This window comes from Mus caroli, chromosome 5 (genome assembly GCF_900094665.2).
Source record: "Mus caroli chromosome 5, CAROLI_EIJ_v1.1, whole genome shotgun sequence".
In the NCBI taxonomy this organism is placed as follows: Eukaryota; Metazoa; Chordata; class Mammalia; order Rodentia; family Muridae; genus Mus; species Mus caroli.
This window is the reverse complement of record NC_034574.1, coordinates 56,256,556-56,273,818: the sequence shown is the minus strand read 5'-3', so window position 1 is coordinate 56,273,818 and position 17,263 is coordinate 56,256,556. Positions and strand designations below refer to the sequence as shown.

General features: G+C 37.5%; 1 protein-coding gene across 1 annotated transcript in view; it reads right to left on the bottom strand.

The window, feature by feature from the left end:
• Nucleotides 1–2,946: 2,946 nt before the first annotated feature.
• The window catches only part of Dthd1 (death domain containing 1), a 71,519-nt gene continuing 57,202 nt past the window's right edge, over nt 2,947–17,263 (bottom strand). The window contains exons 9-10 of the mRNA XM_021163991.2: nt 9,037–9,094; nt 2,947–3,296 (exon numbers count right to left, since the gene is read on the bottom strand). Coding sequence (XP_021019650.2) covers nt 2,974–3,296; nt 9,037–9,094 — 381 coding nt within the window. The 3' untranslated portion in view covers nt 2,947–2,973. The remainder of the gene's footprint in view (nt 3,297–9,036; nt 9,095–17,263) is intronic.

Here is a 17,263-nt window from a genome sequence, read left to right as displayed (position 1 = left end):
CCTGTATTTCTTTAAGTGAGTTATTAAAGTCCTTCTTGATGTCCTCTACCATCATCATGAGATATGCTTTTAAATCCAGGTCTAGCTTTTCGGGTGTGTTGGGGTGCCCTGGACTGGGCAAAGTGGGAGTGCTGGGTTCTGATAATGGTGAGTGGTCCTGGTTTCTGTTAGTAAGATTCTTAGGTTTTTCTTTCGCCATCTGGTAATCTCTGGAGTTAGTTGTTATAGTTGTCTCTGTTTAGAGATTGTTCCTCTGGTGATTTTGTTACCCTGTATGAGCAGACCTGAGAGACTAGCTCTCTCCTCTGAGTTTCAGTGGTCAGAGCAGTCTCTGCAGGCAACATCTCCTCTTTCAGGGAAGGTGCACAGTTATCTGGTGTTTGGACCCCCTTCTGGCTGAAGATGAAGGCCCAAAACAGGCTCTTTACCAGAAGCTATGTTGCTTTGGCCTGTGCAGACTGCCCTCCACGGAGTCTTGGAACCAAGCTGGCTCCCACGGAACCTGAGGCAGAAGCCTCTCAGGCTGGGCGGATCAGGAAGGTGGCTGTTTGTGTGGAGCCGAAAATGGCGCTGCCTCAGAGGCTCTGTCTCTTTATTCCTTTAATATTGCAATAATATGAGAAATCTTTTAATAATTGGAAAACTATGTCAATGTGTATGAAGGGATATATGTATGAATTTCCCTTTTCAGAGTATGAGTTTAAATATAAATGAGAGAAAAAGTTGTAGGGCAAGAGTAGTTTTGTTTTTTTGTTTTGTTTTATTTTATTCTTTAATCTTTATTTACTGTCCAGACTTCATCCCCCTCCTGGTGGTCTGGCCCCAACCACTCCCCAGTCCATAACTCCTGCTCCCTGTCTCCAAGAGGTCTCCATCCCACCAGCTCTCCCCATTCCCAGGGGCCTCAAATCTCTCAAGAGTTAGGTTCATCTTTTCTCACTGAGGCCAGACCCAGCAGTCCTCTGCTGTATGTGTGTCAGGAGCCTCAGATCAGCTGGTGTATGCTGCCTGGTTGGTGGCTCAGTGTATGAGAGATCTCGAGGGTCCAGGCCTTTGTAATAGGAAGAGTGTATGAAAACATAAGTGTACAGGTAAAGGGGTGTGTGTGTGTGTGTGTGTGTGTGTGTGTGTGTGTGTGTTTCTGTGTATGTATGTATGTATGTTCGAGGGTGTATATTTTAAACATAAATCCATACAAATAGGAATGAAATGTTTTTCTTGGATGAGAGATGGACACCAGAAAGAACCAATTAATATCTGAAATTGTGATCTCTAGTGGCAGAATAAAAGAAGCATGAAATCTCTTTGCAGTCAGAAAAGCAATAAATATTTTATTTTGTTCTATTCACCCTAAGAACACAAAATACTAATTGTTCTTTTTGTGTGTGGTGCAAAATAAAAATCTTACTTAATAAGTTATTTCTCAACTAATAAAATATAAGGCAGCAAATTGTGACTATCTTGGAGAAACCCTTACCATGTGTGGGTAGCTTTCCTTCTTTGCATTTTTCTTCTGTCTTAATCCTCATGCTGATACCAATTCTCAAGTATCTTTAATCAAGCCTCTATTTAACAGTGACTAGTCATGAAATTCTTCCATATGTTGAAGCCATGGACTCAAGTTTGACCTATGTCCAGGTCCCTAACACAGGGAACATCTCAGGCTGTGAAGGACTACAGAAGTGTTATACATCCCTTCCTTGCCCCCACCCTGAAGCTTATGCAATAAGATTTCTCTTAACTAAGAAAAAAAAAAAAACCCAGCTAGGAAAGAGGCCTTGGATTACTTTATACAACTTCATTTTTTCTGTATTGCTTCATTTCATTAATAATAAATATAAAAAATCATCAATTCCAGTGTCCTCTTGACAGTAACTGGTTGAAGTATGTTTATACTTCTAATTTATTCTAAGGGTTTCAGTTTTCTAAAATTGACTTGTTATTGCCTCTCATGGCTCCCTTTACTTCACTTTGTCACATGTGGGCATCTGGCTTCTATGTACCTAGAATTGGTTGCCTGGAACCACAAAAAAACTAGCTTAATTTTACATAAAAACTGTTTAAAAGTCATTCTCTATATTGTATCTTCACTTTGCATTTATAAAGCAATTTTAGCTATGCAAATGTAAACTGAGCAAATTCAATTGCAAATGCCATTAAACTTAGCTGAACCCATGATGCTATTGGCCCCAGAAAAACACACCAGTCATTGTTTATGTTGCTAACACCCAGGGGTGTCTTCAGTTGTCTGATTAAGCTTCTGTTGGTAATTGGTTCTAATGCTTTGGATTAATCCAGCCCCCCAGCCCCCCAAATTGGGATTCTGCATGTCCAAAAGCTGAAGGTCCTTGACCCCAATTGGTTTTTGATTGATCAATAAAGAGCCAATGGCCAATGGTTGGACAGGTAGATTAAGGCAGGACTTTGGATATGCATGGGAAAGGAACTGGAAGAAAGCAGTGGAGAATTGCTATGACTCAGAGGAAGATGGATCAGATTTAGAACTGAAGAAGGAAAATCACTCAAAATATAGGTGAGAAGGAATACCCAGAAGCACCTTGGACAGCAAAGACTAGGGAACTAAGACAAAAAAGGAGCCAAGACAACAAAGATAAAATATAGAAGTAGAGGGCATTAAGTCAGGATTACAGGAGGGAAATGTTTGCTAGCTGCAGGGAAGATTAGAACTGCCCAGACTTTGAGCTAGTCAAGACATTTAAAATTAACTGGTGTGTGTGTGTGTTTCATTCGCGAATCCAAAGGGCTAACATCACAACCCGCTGGAAGCCAAAGCAACATAGCTGAACTTGCGATACAAGCTTCTCTTTTGTTTCCATTGATTTCCCAGTAGCAAGTCTATCAAACAGACTCACTTCAAACAAATATCTTACTCAATAACTGGGAAACGATGACACTGAATCTTTAAAATCCATGAGCCCTTTTTTATAGGGTAAAGGAAGTGTGAGCCGACCTTTATTCAGTAGCCACATCAAACCAGGATTGCGGTTCTGTGAACACCTTATGCTCCCATTTGAATTTGAGCTCTTCTGCGAGCTCACCGCGGCCCATTTTGCGGAGATGGCGAGCCAGGAGACGAATTTTGTCAGTGGAAGTTGGGAGTGATCTTTTCCAGAAGCAAAGGAGTTCGTGGATCTGCTCTGTTGGATCATCAGGATGCTTAAGTTTGATGAGCTGGACTGTGCTGCGGCGCAGTGGGAGGGATGCAGCGAGGACCTCAGCACCTTCTTCAGTGAGCTCCTCAGCCAGCCAGTGGAGCAAGTTATCCCAAAGTGCCACTGTCAGGGCACACATAAGATTAGGTAGTTACAGTAAAGTCGGGACTCTTGCTTAGGCACGTGCTGATCTAACTCTCACTAGCTCACTTAAAATCTACCTGCTGTCAGGTTTAGCCTATGAGAAAGAAAGCTATGAGACCACCCATAGGCTGCTGAAACTCTGCCAAGACCAAAGACCAAAGATCATCTGAGGGTACCAGCTTCTTCGGAGGCTTAGTGATGTGAATGACCTTAAGAACCAGAGGGCTTCTTAAAATGATGTTAAAGCCCCATTCACACAGCGAGATAGTAGTGTAAGGAGGGCACCCGGTATTTTTAATGAGCTGATGTTGGAGTCCTGACTACTCTTGAATGGCACTATGTTACAGGATGTAGTATAGGTACAAAAATATATTTCTCTTTATTAACATTAATGCAACAGATAAATACAAAATCTTGTCAATTTTCACCGGAATATAATCATACAGATATTCACAAAAAACATAGTACCCAATGTCCATTCTACAGAAGATCCTTTGCACTAACAATTCCACTAACCTCTGCACCGGTTAGATCATCAAGCACCTTGACTGTGTGCAGTATGTGCAACATAGCCCTCACCAAGCCTGGGAACCACCTGACTATCTCTTATACTTCTGGATCCATTTTCTTACAGTTTCTGGTTTTGGAGTGTGATTCAGACCATCATTCTGATAAAGTCCCTTTGCCCTACTCTCTTTCATCACAGCCCACTTTTCCCATTTTGTGATCATTCCCACATGTACTACGTTCATAAACAGCACTCTGAAGCCTGTTTCTTATGAGGATTACTTAGGAAAGGGGGCTGATATATCCTTGTGTTTTTCCAGTGTTTTCCTAGCATCAGGCAATGTGCTCATGTTGTAACCCATTGCACTTCATAATTCTTCCTCTCACCATGCCCTTTGTCCTCCTGAAATCAGCAGAAGCCTTGCTGACTTCATCAGGAACCTTGCTGGTAAATATTCACTCTGTCCACAATCTCATTGGCCTGTCTCATGTTTCTCAAACAGGTTGGAAGCACTCGTCACATTTCTTTTTTTTTCTTTTTCTTTTTTACTATTTTATTTTATTTTATTTTCTATTCTATCCTTTTCTTTGTCCCTCCTTCCATCCTCCCTCTCTCCCTTCCTTCCTTCCTTTCTTCCTTCCTTCCTTCCTTCCTTCCTTCCTTCCTTCCTTCCTTCCTTCCTTCCTTCCTTTATTGTTTGTTTTGTTTTTCTTTCTTTGCATTGCTGAAGATTAAGAGCAGATCCAGACCCCTGGTCAGCAGTCACTCTACCACATTGTAGACAACACTCTATCACTAAACTAAATCCACCCACAGCCAAGAAAATGTGGTCCTTAGTCAACCAGATTGATTTCTCCTCTGTGGCCTAAACTTCTCAACATCACTATTTTTCTCCACATCCTAAACTTCTAGTTCCTTTGCTCTCAGTGGTATACACATTGACCCATCTCTAACAGCTATTCCTCCTGTCACACAACCCTGTAGAGTTCTATCTGCTTCTGTACTAGTACAGCCTAAAATGCTCTTAAGCGTATAAGATCATGATGATCTTAGAACCAACTTAAAATGTGCTTCCTCTTCAGCTTTGCTAATTCTAGTTTTCCAATTTTAATCCTGGATTTATGAAAAATGTATTGAATACAACCAGCTATGCTATTTTCTGTCACTCATACTATTTGAAGTACTGGCAAGTTCACATAGAAGCCTCCTCTTTTTCTAAATTCAATTTAAAATGATCTATACCAATGACCAGAGAATCCTTTTTTCTTCCTTTAACACACAATTTCATCCATTCCCTTTCACTCAGCCATGTTTACTTCCCTACTTAACCCAAAGCTGTTTTGTGGGTTCTTGTCACGGCCTTTACATTTAGAAGTCACTTGCTTCTTCAATTTGTCCATCCTCTTCAATTTGTTGGACTGCATCCCTGTTATGCTGCCATGCACTGTCCTTTTGACATCTGGCCCTGGTCTTTCTTGATTACTATGCTATGTCAAGCTACAGTGCTTATTTCCTTCATAATTTTTTCTTAACAAATATATAGTATTGCATCTTTCCTTTGGGGCTCTGTTTAACATTCAGGTAAACAATTACTCAAACCATCTTAGAGAAATTTTGATTACTACTTATAGCTACTGGTTCTTAGTCTATAGCTTCTCTGACACACAAGGATCCTGTCATTGATTTTTATTATTGACAGGAGTCGTATTTCATGGTTTCCATGGTTTTCTTCTTTCCTTTCTTCCCTTTGTTAACTCATCTCCCTAGTGTGACATAGTGGAGGCTTGCTGAGTCAAATCTCTTGAACTTTTAAAAATTATTATTCTTTTTCTAAATATTGACTAGGCTGATTCCATGGAAGGCTTCAAATTTGGAGTTCAAGAGTAGAGGTCTAAATCTCTGTTCATAAGAACTGCAAAAGTCCAGGTAAGTCCTGCCCTCAAAAGATGCCCTGATACCTGGCCTGGGGCAAGCACAATCAGTCAGCAGCAGTTTCCAGACTTCCTCAGCAACAGTTTCAATCTCCAGTGACTTGGTAATGGAATGTCCCTTGACATGGAGTAAGATAAAGGTCAACTACCCGGAGTCCCCTAATGTGCTTTAAATTAGGCCTCTGAGCTCACTTGGTTGTCTCTTTATCTTGGTAATGGGAGACCCCAGCATGCTGGACTTCTGCAGAATAAAACACTCTTTAAATTTACAAACAATTTGAATCCAGGATATCATTCTTTAGCGAATTAGCGAATTATAGACCCTTACAATATACCTTTTGTTTAATCTCTCTCTCTCTCTCTCTCTCTCTCTCTCTCTCTCTCTCTCTCTCTCTCTCTCTCTCATGTGTGTGTTTGTGTGTGTGTGTGTGAGAGAGAGGGGTGGAGGGTATGGGTGAGAATGTGGTTGTACATATGCCATATTGTGTATTTTAGGTTGGAAAGTCGTGTGATTGGGAGCCAATTCTCTCCCACTGTGGGGCTCAGGGGTTGAACTTTGGACTTGTATAGAAAGCTCTTTTACTTGCTAAACCATCTTGCCAACTCAAAATTTTCCATTTCTTCTGTCTCCCTCCAATGAATTCATATGTTCATGCTCACTTCTATTCTAAATGTAGCACATACCACATTTGCCATAATTTCATCTTTAGCTTTGTTTTTCTGAGTTCTGCTGTAGTATCTGAAATATTCAGCTCTTTATATAGATAAATTTATCTATATAGCTATAGAACAGACAACTGAGGTATTATATTTATAAAATTAAAGCCATCACCTTTGGCTTTTCCTTCTTTCCAACTGCTCAGTCTTCCATCTATTTGTGATTTTACATGGTACTTTGGTTGAGTAAGCTAAAACACTGGCTGTTACTTAAATTTCTCAAAGCCTATTTCACAAATGTTGTGCCTAACTACCTCAAGTTTATAGATCTCCATATTTTTTTCTGTTTTCCAGACTTGTTGACTTACTATTACTCATTTTTGCTATAGTTTGAATCTTGAATATTGTCCCCAAAATGTCCACAACTCTTGGCCTATCATGATATTTGGAGATAGTAGAATGTTTAGGATGTAGAGCCTCGTGAGAAAAAGTTAGGTCACTGGGCCTTTCTTTTGGGGGAAGCAGTATAACTTTGAGGTCTTCCCATTTTCCTTCTCTGTCTTTTCCTGAAGGGATAAGTTGAGCAGGACTCCTTTGCCAATTCCTCCCACCATGTTGTTACTCTCCTGCCAGAAAGTCTTGTCAAACTGAGGCAAAATATTTTTTCTTATTTTAAATATTTTTACATGTATTTATTTTGTTTTATGTGTACTGGTATTTTACCTGTGTGAATGTATAAGTACTATGTACACACAGTGCCCACAGAAGCAAAAAAGAAGGCATCAGATTCCCTGTAACTAGTGTTACCATAATGTGGGTGTTGGAGGCCAAACCAAGCTCTTTTGCATGAGTAAAAAATGCTCTTTACCACTGAACCATTCTCCAGGTTCCTTCTGGAACTTTTAAATTGATTTCCTCAGTGATTTTGTCAGTGTTAGAAAACTGACTACTACAATGCTCTATCTTCTTCCTGAAGTGTTGGCAGAATTAGGATTCTCATTTATGTTTTTGCTGTCCACTTTGGCTCATTTTTATATTAGACACAACTAATGAAAGTTTTGTGTTTGATCTTATTAATTCCTTTTTATAATCATATTGAAGACTACTTCTCTCATTTAGGCTTCCTAATTTTACATTTTAAACACTTAATCATTTTTATTGTCACTCACTAGGGGAGCCTGTGTAGGAATGCTGTGAACTTACTGGAGCAGAGTGCAGAATGTTGCTCCCAGAAGGTAGCCTTCTAGAAAGAATTGCATAAACTCTGATAAGTGAGAGTAAGAACACAGAGGGAATACACTGGTATGTCCATGAGTCTCTGTGGGGAAGTCAAAGGCCTGGGAGGAATGTTCTTGGTTCTTTTTACATGACCAAAGATGATAATATATAGCACTTATATAAGGTAGTCTCTCACTGCACTTGTATTTGCTTAAGCTACCTATAAACATCACCCCATGTTTTGTTTACTTAATGATAAAAATTAAAACTGTTCTGTTTGTACTAGTCCTGTGCACAGAAGTCTAGAAGTCCCCAGTATGATCCCACTCAGATCTTTGGAATGTATCCATCAGTCTTCCAGACTTAGTCTTGCTGGTCATGGGACAGATCAACAAGTCAAGTCTAATCCCATCTATGATCATGCTTCCATTTGAAGCTTTGGTGGTACCTGGAACTTCCTAACACACATCAAGGAGGAGGAGTGGACAATCTGATGGTCACTGACAATAGCAGCGGTTATGCTTTTATTTGAACATCTAATTCTTTAAAAGTTAATTTTCTGCAATTTCACCAACTCCACTTGTATGAACTTCACTTGCTCTCTTTTTCAAAAGAAGCTTTTTGATAAAGTATATAGTAGTGAATTCTTCTTCTATACTCTACCCAATGCAGTTCAGAAGTGCCTGTTTTCTGCAATAACTCATAAGGACTGTTAATCAGGATTCTGTTCCATTCATGGTGGACCCAATAAAGTATAGAGAATAATCTGACGTCTTTGAAGACTATAAATTATAGGATTAATAGATTTAACATCATCAAATAACATAGTTAAAAGCTAAAATACAATGAAAGTGTCAAATTCTATCTGGAAATCTGCATCTTTGTTAGGTAGCTACCTATTTGTTTATATGCAACCTAACTAATTATGAATAATCACAACCAAATATTTTCCCCCAGTTTTCAGAGTCCAAAGTGCCCAGCATTACACAATGGAACCTACTGTTTTGTTTCAAATGAATACACACCTCAATTTCACATCTACAGATATCTAAAGTTGGCCTTCACTAATGACACTAGATACTGCCAACTGAAAGTTAGAGTTGGAGTTCAACAGTTTTACAGTAGTACAAAACAATATTTACCAACTTGAGAAATTTCTTGCCATTTGAGCAAAATACTTTCTTAAGGTCACATCTCTATGAGTTTCAATGTATGTACTATATGTACATTTGCAAATGCAATTTCAGATTATACATACATCAATTCCCAAAGAAGTGCATTAGTAGACTTTCAAGCAATGATAGTGTCACTTTCTAATTTCGTTTTATATAAAAGAACTATGACATATGTAAACCATAAAAAAAATAAAAAGCAGTATGACAAGGACAGAGCCAACAGTCCTTACCTAGAGGGTCTGTAGAAACTCTTTTGGTGCTCTGTGGACGGTTAATCACTTTTTCATGCTGTTCAGAGAAAGGGAAGAAGAATAAGAGGAAAAAATTACCTGCTGATGAACAAGATACAGTCTCCACCCAAAACTCACCATGTTTACAAGATGCCATTTGCATATCCTGCAAACATAGACTTAGTGTGTATGTGAACGTTCAGCAGTTGTCTCCTGTGATAGGGCAATGGACAGCTGCCCAAATGTTTCAGGAAATTCACACTTAGTATTACACATTTAAGTATTTCTATAGAAACCACATGGACTCCAAACAAATTTAAAACTGAAGATCATTAAAATTAAAGTTCATATAAATACATGAATATTCATGGAATCTACATTGGCTAGGCACTGGACCATAATATTCAAGTCATGACTTGGTACCTAGCAGAGAATCAAACCACGGTTTCAGTGAATGAGAAAATGAATGAATGAATGAATGAATGAATGAATGGTGGATATAAAGGCTACACAAAACCAGTTAAATTATTATGTATGTTTAAAACAAGTATTTTCCCAGAATTAATCACGTAGTTAGTCATTACATTGTGAAACTACCTGAAGAACAGTTTGTACACAGTTAATATGGAAGAGTGAAAAACAGCACAGGGCATGAAGCAAAAATATCCTTGTTTGAACAACTAGTTATAGGAAGAGACACAGGGTTCCTGTGGAGGTTTTGTCACCTCAGTCTCTGTGAATATAATTTATTAAAACCCATATCACAAAATCTTGATCACAGAAGTTCATTGCAATTTCATTTGTAGTGACAAAACTTTAACTGACCAAGATGTTCTTAAACAAGTGAAAACCAGATTGAGATTATGAAAAAATGCTTACTAAAATATAAATAAAAAATAATTGAAGGATTAAAAAATGGATAAAATTAAAACCTTCAACAGCTTCTAAATAGAAGTGCTATAGGGTGTTGTGCTAACTACATATTCTGCTTTCTCTTATGACACATACATGAAATGACAGACTTTTATTTTCAAAATGGAAAATATTATTAGTGATTGCTACAAACATTACTGTAACGAGATCTTTGTTGTAATAAACCAGTCCCATACCTTGATTGTGTGATGGGTATGTTACTCATCAAGCGACTAAATGGCACAGAGCCACACCCAGGTATGGATGATGTCACGTTCCTGGCTGTAGCAGTATAGTGTAGTCGTGTATGGCATGACTCTTGAGGAAAGTCAAAGAAAGCATATGTCTGTATTAACTTTCCAATTTCATACACAGCTAAAAAGTTTTCCTTTCCTTTTTCTTTGTGCTCTAACACCAAGGTAGATTTAGACTGCAGCACCCAAATTAAAACACAAACAAAACCACTACCTTACAGCAATGATACAAAAATGATAAAATATTATGTGTTACTGTGACACATCCTAGGTACTTAATACAACATGGTCACTGAATCTGAAAACTTATTTTGAAGGCATGGCTTTCATAGAAGTTCTATGGAAGAATATAAAACTTATAGCAAGAAGTTTCAAGAGGAGGAAATTAAGAAGCGAGTATATGTTGAAGTGTACTCTACTGTAACACTACAACCAAAATCAATTTGGGAGTATTAGCTATGTGGCAGACTCTGGAAAACCGAAATATAAATGTCCATTTATTTATCTTTTTAATTTAGCTTATGTGTAGGCTAGTGTTGTGTGTGCTTGTGAGAATGTATGCACACAAACATGTTCAGGTGCTCTTTGAGGCTTTGGTGTTAGATGCCATGGCGTCAGAGTTACAGGTGGCTGTGAAGCAAACTATGTAGGTGCTGGGATCTAAACTCGGTTCTGCTTGATTAAGCAGTAAATGTCCTTAAACGCTGAGCCATCATGTCAGGTCCATAAATAATACAATAGAATCCGCTCCCCGCCCCCATCAAAGGGTATTGCATGGATGAGGCCATGTCAAGATGTTGGGATCAAATTACTTTTGCTAAACATCAGTAAATTTTTTTTCTACTTCCAATTTTTCTTTGCTTAGAGATGTCTCATAGTATATTTATGCGTTACAACAACATTTCTAATGCTTAAATACAGAGAGTTCTTTGCGCATATATGTCACACACCCTTCTCATGAAGGACTATCTTTTAATTTCTTTTCATTTTTGAGATTATGGCTAAATTTCTCTCTTCTCTGACCACCCAACAACCCCTTCTGTATACTCCTTTCCACTCTTCTCCAAATTTGTGACCTTTTGTTTTATTAATAGTTATTGCATTCGTATGTTGATATACATACATATTCTCTAAATATACCTTTCTCACTATTTATAATATAACCTGCATATATATCAACTGCTCAGTCCTGAAATTGTAAGAGATTTTTAATGCTACCTTCCTTGCCATGTTCTCTCTTGCCTATGTTTACCGTCCCATCCACTCCCTGCATGGTTTCCCCTGGTGCACACAGTGCTACTTTGCTTGGAGCATTGCCTTTAAAGTTTTCTGGAGTCCAGAATTACACCCAAGCCAAGATGGACTCTGCATGTTTGTATGCAATCTTTCTTTCTAATTTCCTTAGAAGGTTGCCCACACCTTCTTTTTGCCAGAGCCAGCTCTATTTCCCTACTTTATGTTGGCTCCTTTTCCTACTCAAATGGTGCCATTCTGTTACCTCAGCCCTCTGCTCAGGGAAGACTTATTATTGTTATTAGTAACCTTTCTGCATGTTAACATAGTACATTTTGGCATGTTGAATAAAACTTCTTCATCACTTTCAACTTTCATGGCACATGCCAATTTCTGAATAAATCAAAACCCAGCTCTAAGTTTTCAAAACTTTCTTTATTACTCTATTCTATCACAAAAGAGAATAGGAAGAATTGTATGGAAGATTTTACCTCCCTATAATCCTCTTAATTACATCAAAATAAAATATAAGTAATTTGGATATGTACAGGTGTGACATATTTATACTGCTATTTATAAAGCCCCCCTCACAAAAAATAGTTTAAAAGAACTGAAACCAAAATCAGCCCCTTATGTTAGAGGGAATTGATTGCTGAGTTTGACGATTTCAGTCCCCTATACCCTCCCCCTGCCCTGCTCCCCAACCCACCCACTCTATTGTCAGGATTCCAACCATTGCTGACTATTCTTTCCATCCTGCATAAGTATAATCCTCTTACTGAATCCTTAAAGCTACTTAAAATTTAATCTGTGAATTGAGTTGCTTTTTTTTTTTTTTTACAATTTTCAACAAACTGACATAGAGGTAACATAGAGGTTGCATCTGCTAAACTCTCCAGCATTATGTCCCTTAGCACCTCCTGTTTTGCTCCTTGTAGGTCGTTTCACTGTGCAAGATAGAGCCCAGAGCCATCTTGACTTTTCTGTTTATGCTAATTATCTTTGTACGTTGGCAATCACAAACTATATTACTTATTGTAAAATAAGGATATATTTATAAATATATGATATATAGGTAGGTAGAAAGAAAGAAAGAAAGAAAGAAAGAAAGAAAGAAAGAAAGAAAGAAAGAAAGAGACAAACATAAATACATAGATACATAGATAACAGTTATTCCACTATTTTATAGATCTTAGAACTAATTCCTCCTAATTGTTACTCTTTTATAGCAATGAAATGAAGACAGAGAGAAACTGTAATGCATTTTAAGTGACATGTCTCAAGGCCATTCTTGGCAGATAATGTATACTCAGTAGAAATCACAGTTTTGGAGAAATGGCTGTCATTTTTGCATGCATAATGGGTTTTTACAGCACTAACATTATAATATAAAATTGAGTATTCAAAATTCTGTCTCTAGTTACAATGCAAGCAAAGGCTTAGGTAGAGAGAAATACCATTTCAGTCAATGTCACTATTGCACAGTAGCGTCACAAATAGTTACCCTACACTGTGGCTCAGGACAGCCATGATGTATTGGAGAACATGTAATTTCTGAATGTACTTTGGTCTGGGAAAAAAAAAAACCCTCAGCATTTCAATGTCAGGCAGGACTTGTACTGTGCTATAGAGGAGTTTATGATGGCATGTGTACTAGCCAAGTCATTATCAGCAGAGAAACATATGGGTGAGAACACAGGGAAAAGCAATGCAGAGAAAGCAAGAGCCCAGTGTGGGCTGACTTTAGTGACATCATGCTTGGTGACATCATGCTGTCCTTGCATCCTTCCTAAATGATTAAACATGGGTAATAGCCGAGAACACAGAAAAGATGATCAGGGTGAACCAAGTCCAGCATTTACCACAATTATTACTAAAACCTAATAGAAAGCTTTAAAACAGAAAATTTCGGGGATGCTAATTCATCATCCCATACATAAAAACTTTAAATGGTTATGTAGAAACAACAGGAGTCCTGGAGAAATAATCTATTTCAAATTATACTTTGGGTGGTAAATTAATGTCAAACACATCTCTGGCAATATTGGTGGAATTTAGTAAATGTACAACTAAAAATTCTACATTTATCTTATTTAGTTTCTACTACAGCACAGTATAGAAGTCACTAGAGAAGAATATGTTTTTATTAGAATGGCATGCTGAGATTTTCTCCTCCTTTGAGTATCTGATTAGCAATAGACCAAAAATGTATCTAATTAGTATTTGTCAAGATATCTTTAGCATGGGAATTTATAAAAATCAATTAAAACACTATAATCCAGTTTTGTCATTTATTGTTGTGGGGGTTTGAATGAGCATAGTCTCCATAAGCTTATATGTTTGAACACTTGGTCTCCATTTTGGGGCTATTTTGGGAGGAATAAGAGATGTGGACTAGTTGGTGGAAACATCACTAGAAACAGGCAGTTAGCTACACAGCTTCAAATGCTTTACACACAGTGTGCTCTGTCTTCCTCGTGCTTAGGGAATGAGATTGGAGCTCTTGGCTGCTGCTTTAGCTGTGCCCCTTCATGTCTCCCCTCTGCCCTCAGGTACACTGTAACCCTCTGACATTTCAAGCTCAGTTAAACATTTTACTTTATAAGTTAAGTTGCTCATAGTGCTTTATCACACCGGTAGATAAGTAACTAATACAACTGTTTATAATATTTAGTTTGTGGAGAAGATTCTTTAATAATAGGTATCATTTGCATTTGAGTGCATTTATTGTTGCATCGCTATAAACTATCTTATTTTATAACACATGGTCCACGTTGATTTCTTAATGCCTTTACATTACAGGCAAGTTAGAGAGAATATTTATCAAAAAATACTAATTAAATATTAATCTGTTATAAAACTAATGCTAACATAAGTTCTACTGTATTTGAAGGCTCATCATAACTGTCAATTACACAGCTTATCAGTATTGTCTCATTATTTCATTCCAAAGATAAAACAATAGTGTGAATAATTGCCTTGCCTATTTCACAAATGTAAATTCACCAAGGCCACATGGTGAGAATAGTGCAAAACTAGACTTAAAACTCCAGTCTCTTTAAAACTCCAATTTAGGAGATAATAATGTTCCCTTATCATGACAATAGTCAATAATTTTGATTAGTAACCATGTGCTAGGAGCTACTCTAAGAATTTAAATCTTAATCTATGCAGCAAAATCCAGCTCTGTGTGTATCTCATGAGCTTATTATTATGTAAACTTGACAAATGAAGAGAACATATTGAAAAAAAGAAAACAAATTTGCCCAAAATACCCATTTGTAATAATAAATATACCATTCAAGCTAGTATCAAAATAGAAAGTCAGATCCCATACTTATAACTGTAAGATAAATTTTGCATATAAATTAATGTGATTCTTCAAACACACCAGAAGAGGACATTGGGTCCCATTAGAGATGGTTGTAAGCCACCAGGTGGTTGCTGGGAATTGAACTCAGGACCTGTGGGAGAGCAGTCAGTGCTCTTAACTGCTTTATTCTAGCACCTCCTACACTGCATCCATCACTCATACATGCCAACCTTGCTTCTCTTGACCTCAAGGCAGTGTTAGATGGAGCAAGGAAGCCAGGTTCTGGCTAGTACTCATTCACTTATGGCCCTAAATCAAGTAGTCCATCTTTTTTTCTTTTCTCACTTAACAAGCAGGGATAATAACATCTGTTTCCATGTGACATTATAAGGAGTCAATGTTCCCTTAAAGCAATGCATAGTGTACAACGAAATGCTCAAAATATTACCAGTAATTAATTATGAATTTAATTACTGCTTCTTGCCTATTTAAAAGGAAGTTCACTTATATAAACAAAAAGAAAGTATCTAAAAATAAGTGCAATTAAAATAAAACAGCATTGCTAAATTCTGCTACTAGCCAAGATTTCTGAACCTGAGAGCAATTCTCAGCTAAGAAGGGAGTTTTGCAAGTGTTGGAGACATTCACACCAACCACAAGATCAGAGAAAGGAACTAAAAGGAGAACAACAGACTCACTATGTGAATTTATATATTTATTATTTGAAGATAATTTATAGATTAACGAGAAGTAAATGAAAACACTACCAGTAACTCCAAAGGTTGAGGTCAAGCATTGGGTAAAATAAACATCCTTTTTATTTTGGGGACTAACATCATTCAGTGTAAACATGTATGGACAGTGTTTGTGTGTTTTGAGCTCTAGAGAAAAATTTAATGGCATGGGAGTGATCAGTCATTAAGAGAATTCTACTCTTCTAAATCAGAGGAAGTCAGATCTAGCCTATTAAAGGGATGGCTACAGTGTCTGCTTAGCAAATGTATGAAATTTGTCACTCTCTGAATAGAACAGAAAATGTTATCAGCATAACAAATGACTAAGCCTTAAATACCAACAAGAATATGGAAGGTTTTTTCCTGCTGTAGGAGCTGAAAATTTTCAGGTAAAAAGATTAACTACCATCTAAGACTCAGACTAAAGCTGAGTTCCAACAAAAGCATCTACCCAAGCGTCCCAGCCTGCTCTAGATATATCAAATATCCGCAATGGAACAAGGGATTTGAGAGACAACTTGTCATTGTGGTGGAAGTGGCAGGCAGAAAGTACACAAAGACCAAACTTGTTCAAGGCACAGGTAGAGATGGTAAAGAAGAATTCTTTCCTAGTTGCCATGGCTTCTGTAACATTGTGTTACTCAGGTACAATATCTAAAGAAGTCTTTTCTTGAGTTCCAACTGGGAAGCAATTATGATACATCCTACTTTCACAATGGGCTTACGGACAGATTAAAACTCTGTATATATTATGGTTGTTACGTTGGTGTTTTATGGAACTCATAACAGAGGGAGTAGGTGTGTCCCTTACCCTTTGTGCCTCTACTGGAGACTTTTTCTCCTATTGGGTTGTCTCACACAGCTTCAATATGAGGGCCTATGCCTTGTCTTTTTGTATCTTGTTTTGTCTTGTTTAGCTGTTGTCTCTGGGATGCCTGCTCTTCTCTGAAGGAAAATGGAAGGTAAATGGATTTGGCAGAGAGGGGAGGTAAGAGGGAGCTGAGAAGAATGGAGGGAGGCGAAACTGTAATCAGGATGTATTATACGAGAGAATATGAATTCTATTTTTAATTTAAAAGACTGAAGAAGTAAAATTGCTCATTCCCTCCTGGAAGGGATAGAATGGGCTGGATTCAAAAGATAGTGGCAGAAGCCAAACACACTGATTCAATCCTATTAGGATCCTGTCTTTACAAGTCAAAAGATAAAGAAAAAGGAATCAATCATTGAACATAAAATAGAAGCTAGCTGGAACTCATTCTGGAGAAGCAATGGCACTGAGGCCAGTTTTTGTCCTCAACCTTTAGAAATGTGCTTGGAAGTATTTATTTGTAGATAAAATTATATGATATATTTTGTTTGCTTTAAAATTTTCAGCATGAAGAAATAATACCATCAAACCAAGGCATAAAATGATGGGAGAAATGCCCACAAAAGTTTATTTCATATATTTTATTTTCTGTATTTTGTTGCACATTTATGTGTTTATGCCCAAGTACACACAAGGATTTTTAAATAAAGACATTAAAAGACACTAGCATGACCTAATATCCTGTTGCTTTTGTGATATAGATACTCTGATGATGCTATAATCAGCATAGTACTTCCTGACAGGCTAAGAGAAGAGGTTGTGCACTTACAATGAAAGGAAGTACCACTACATGCAGGGGCCTCAAGGCCAGCAAGAACCTACAGTCAAGTATGTTCTCTAGGGAACAAAATGTCAACAGAGTTCAGAATGCTTTTTCTTTTCTTTTCTTTTCTTTTCTTTTCTTTTCTTT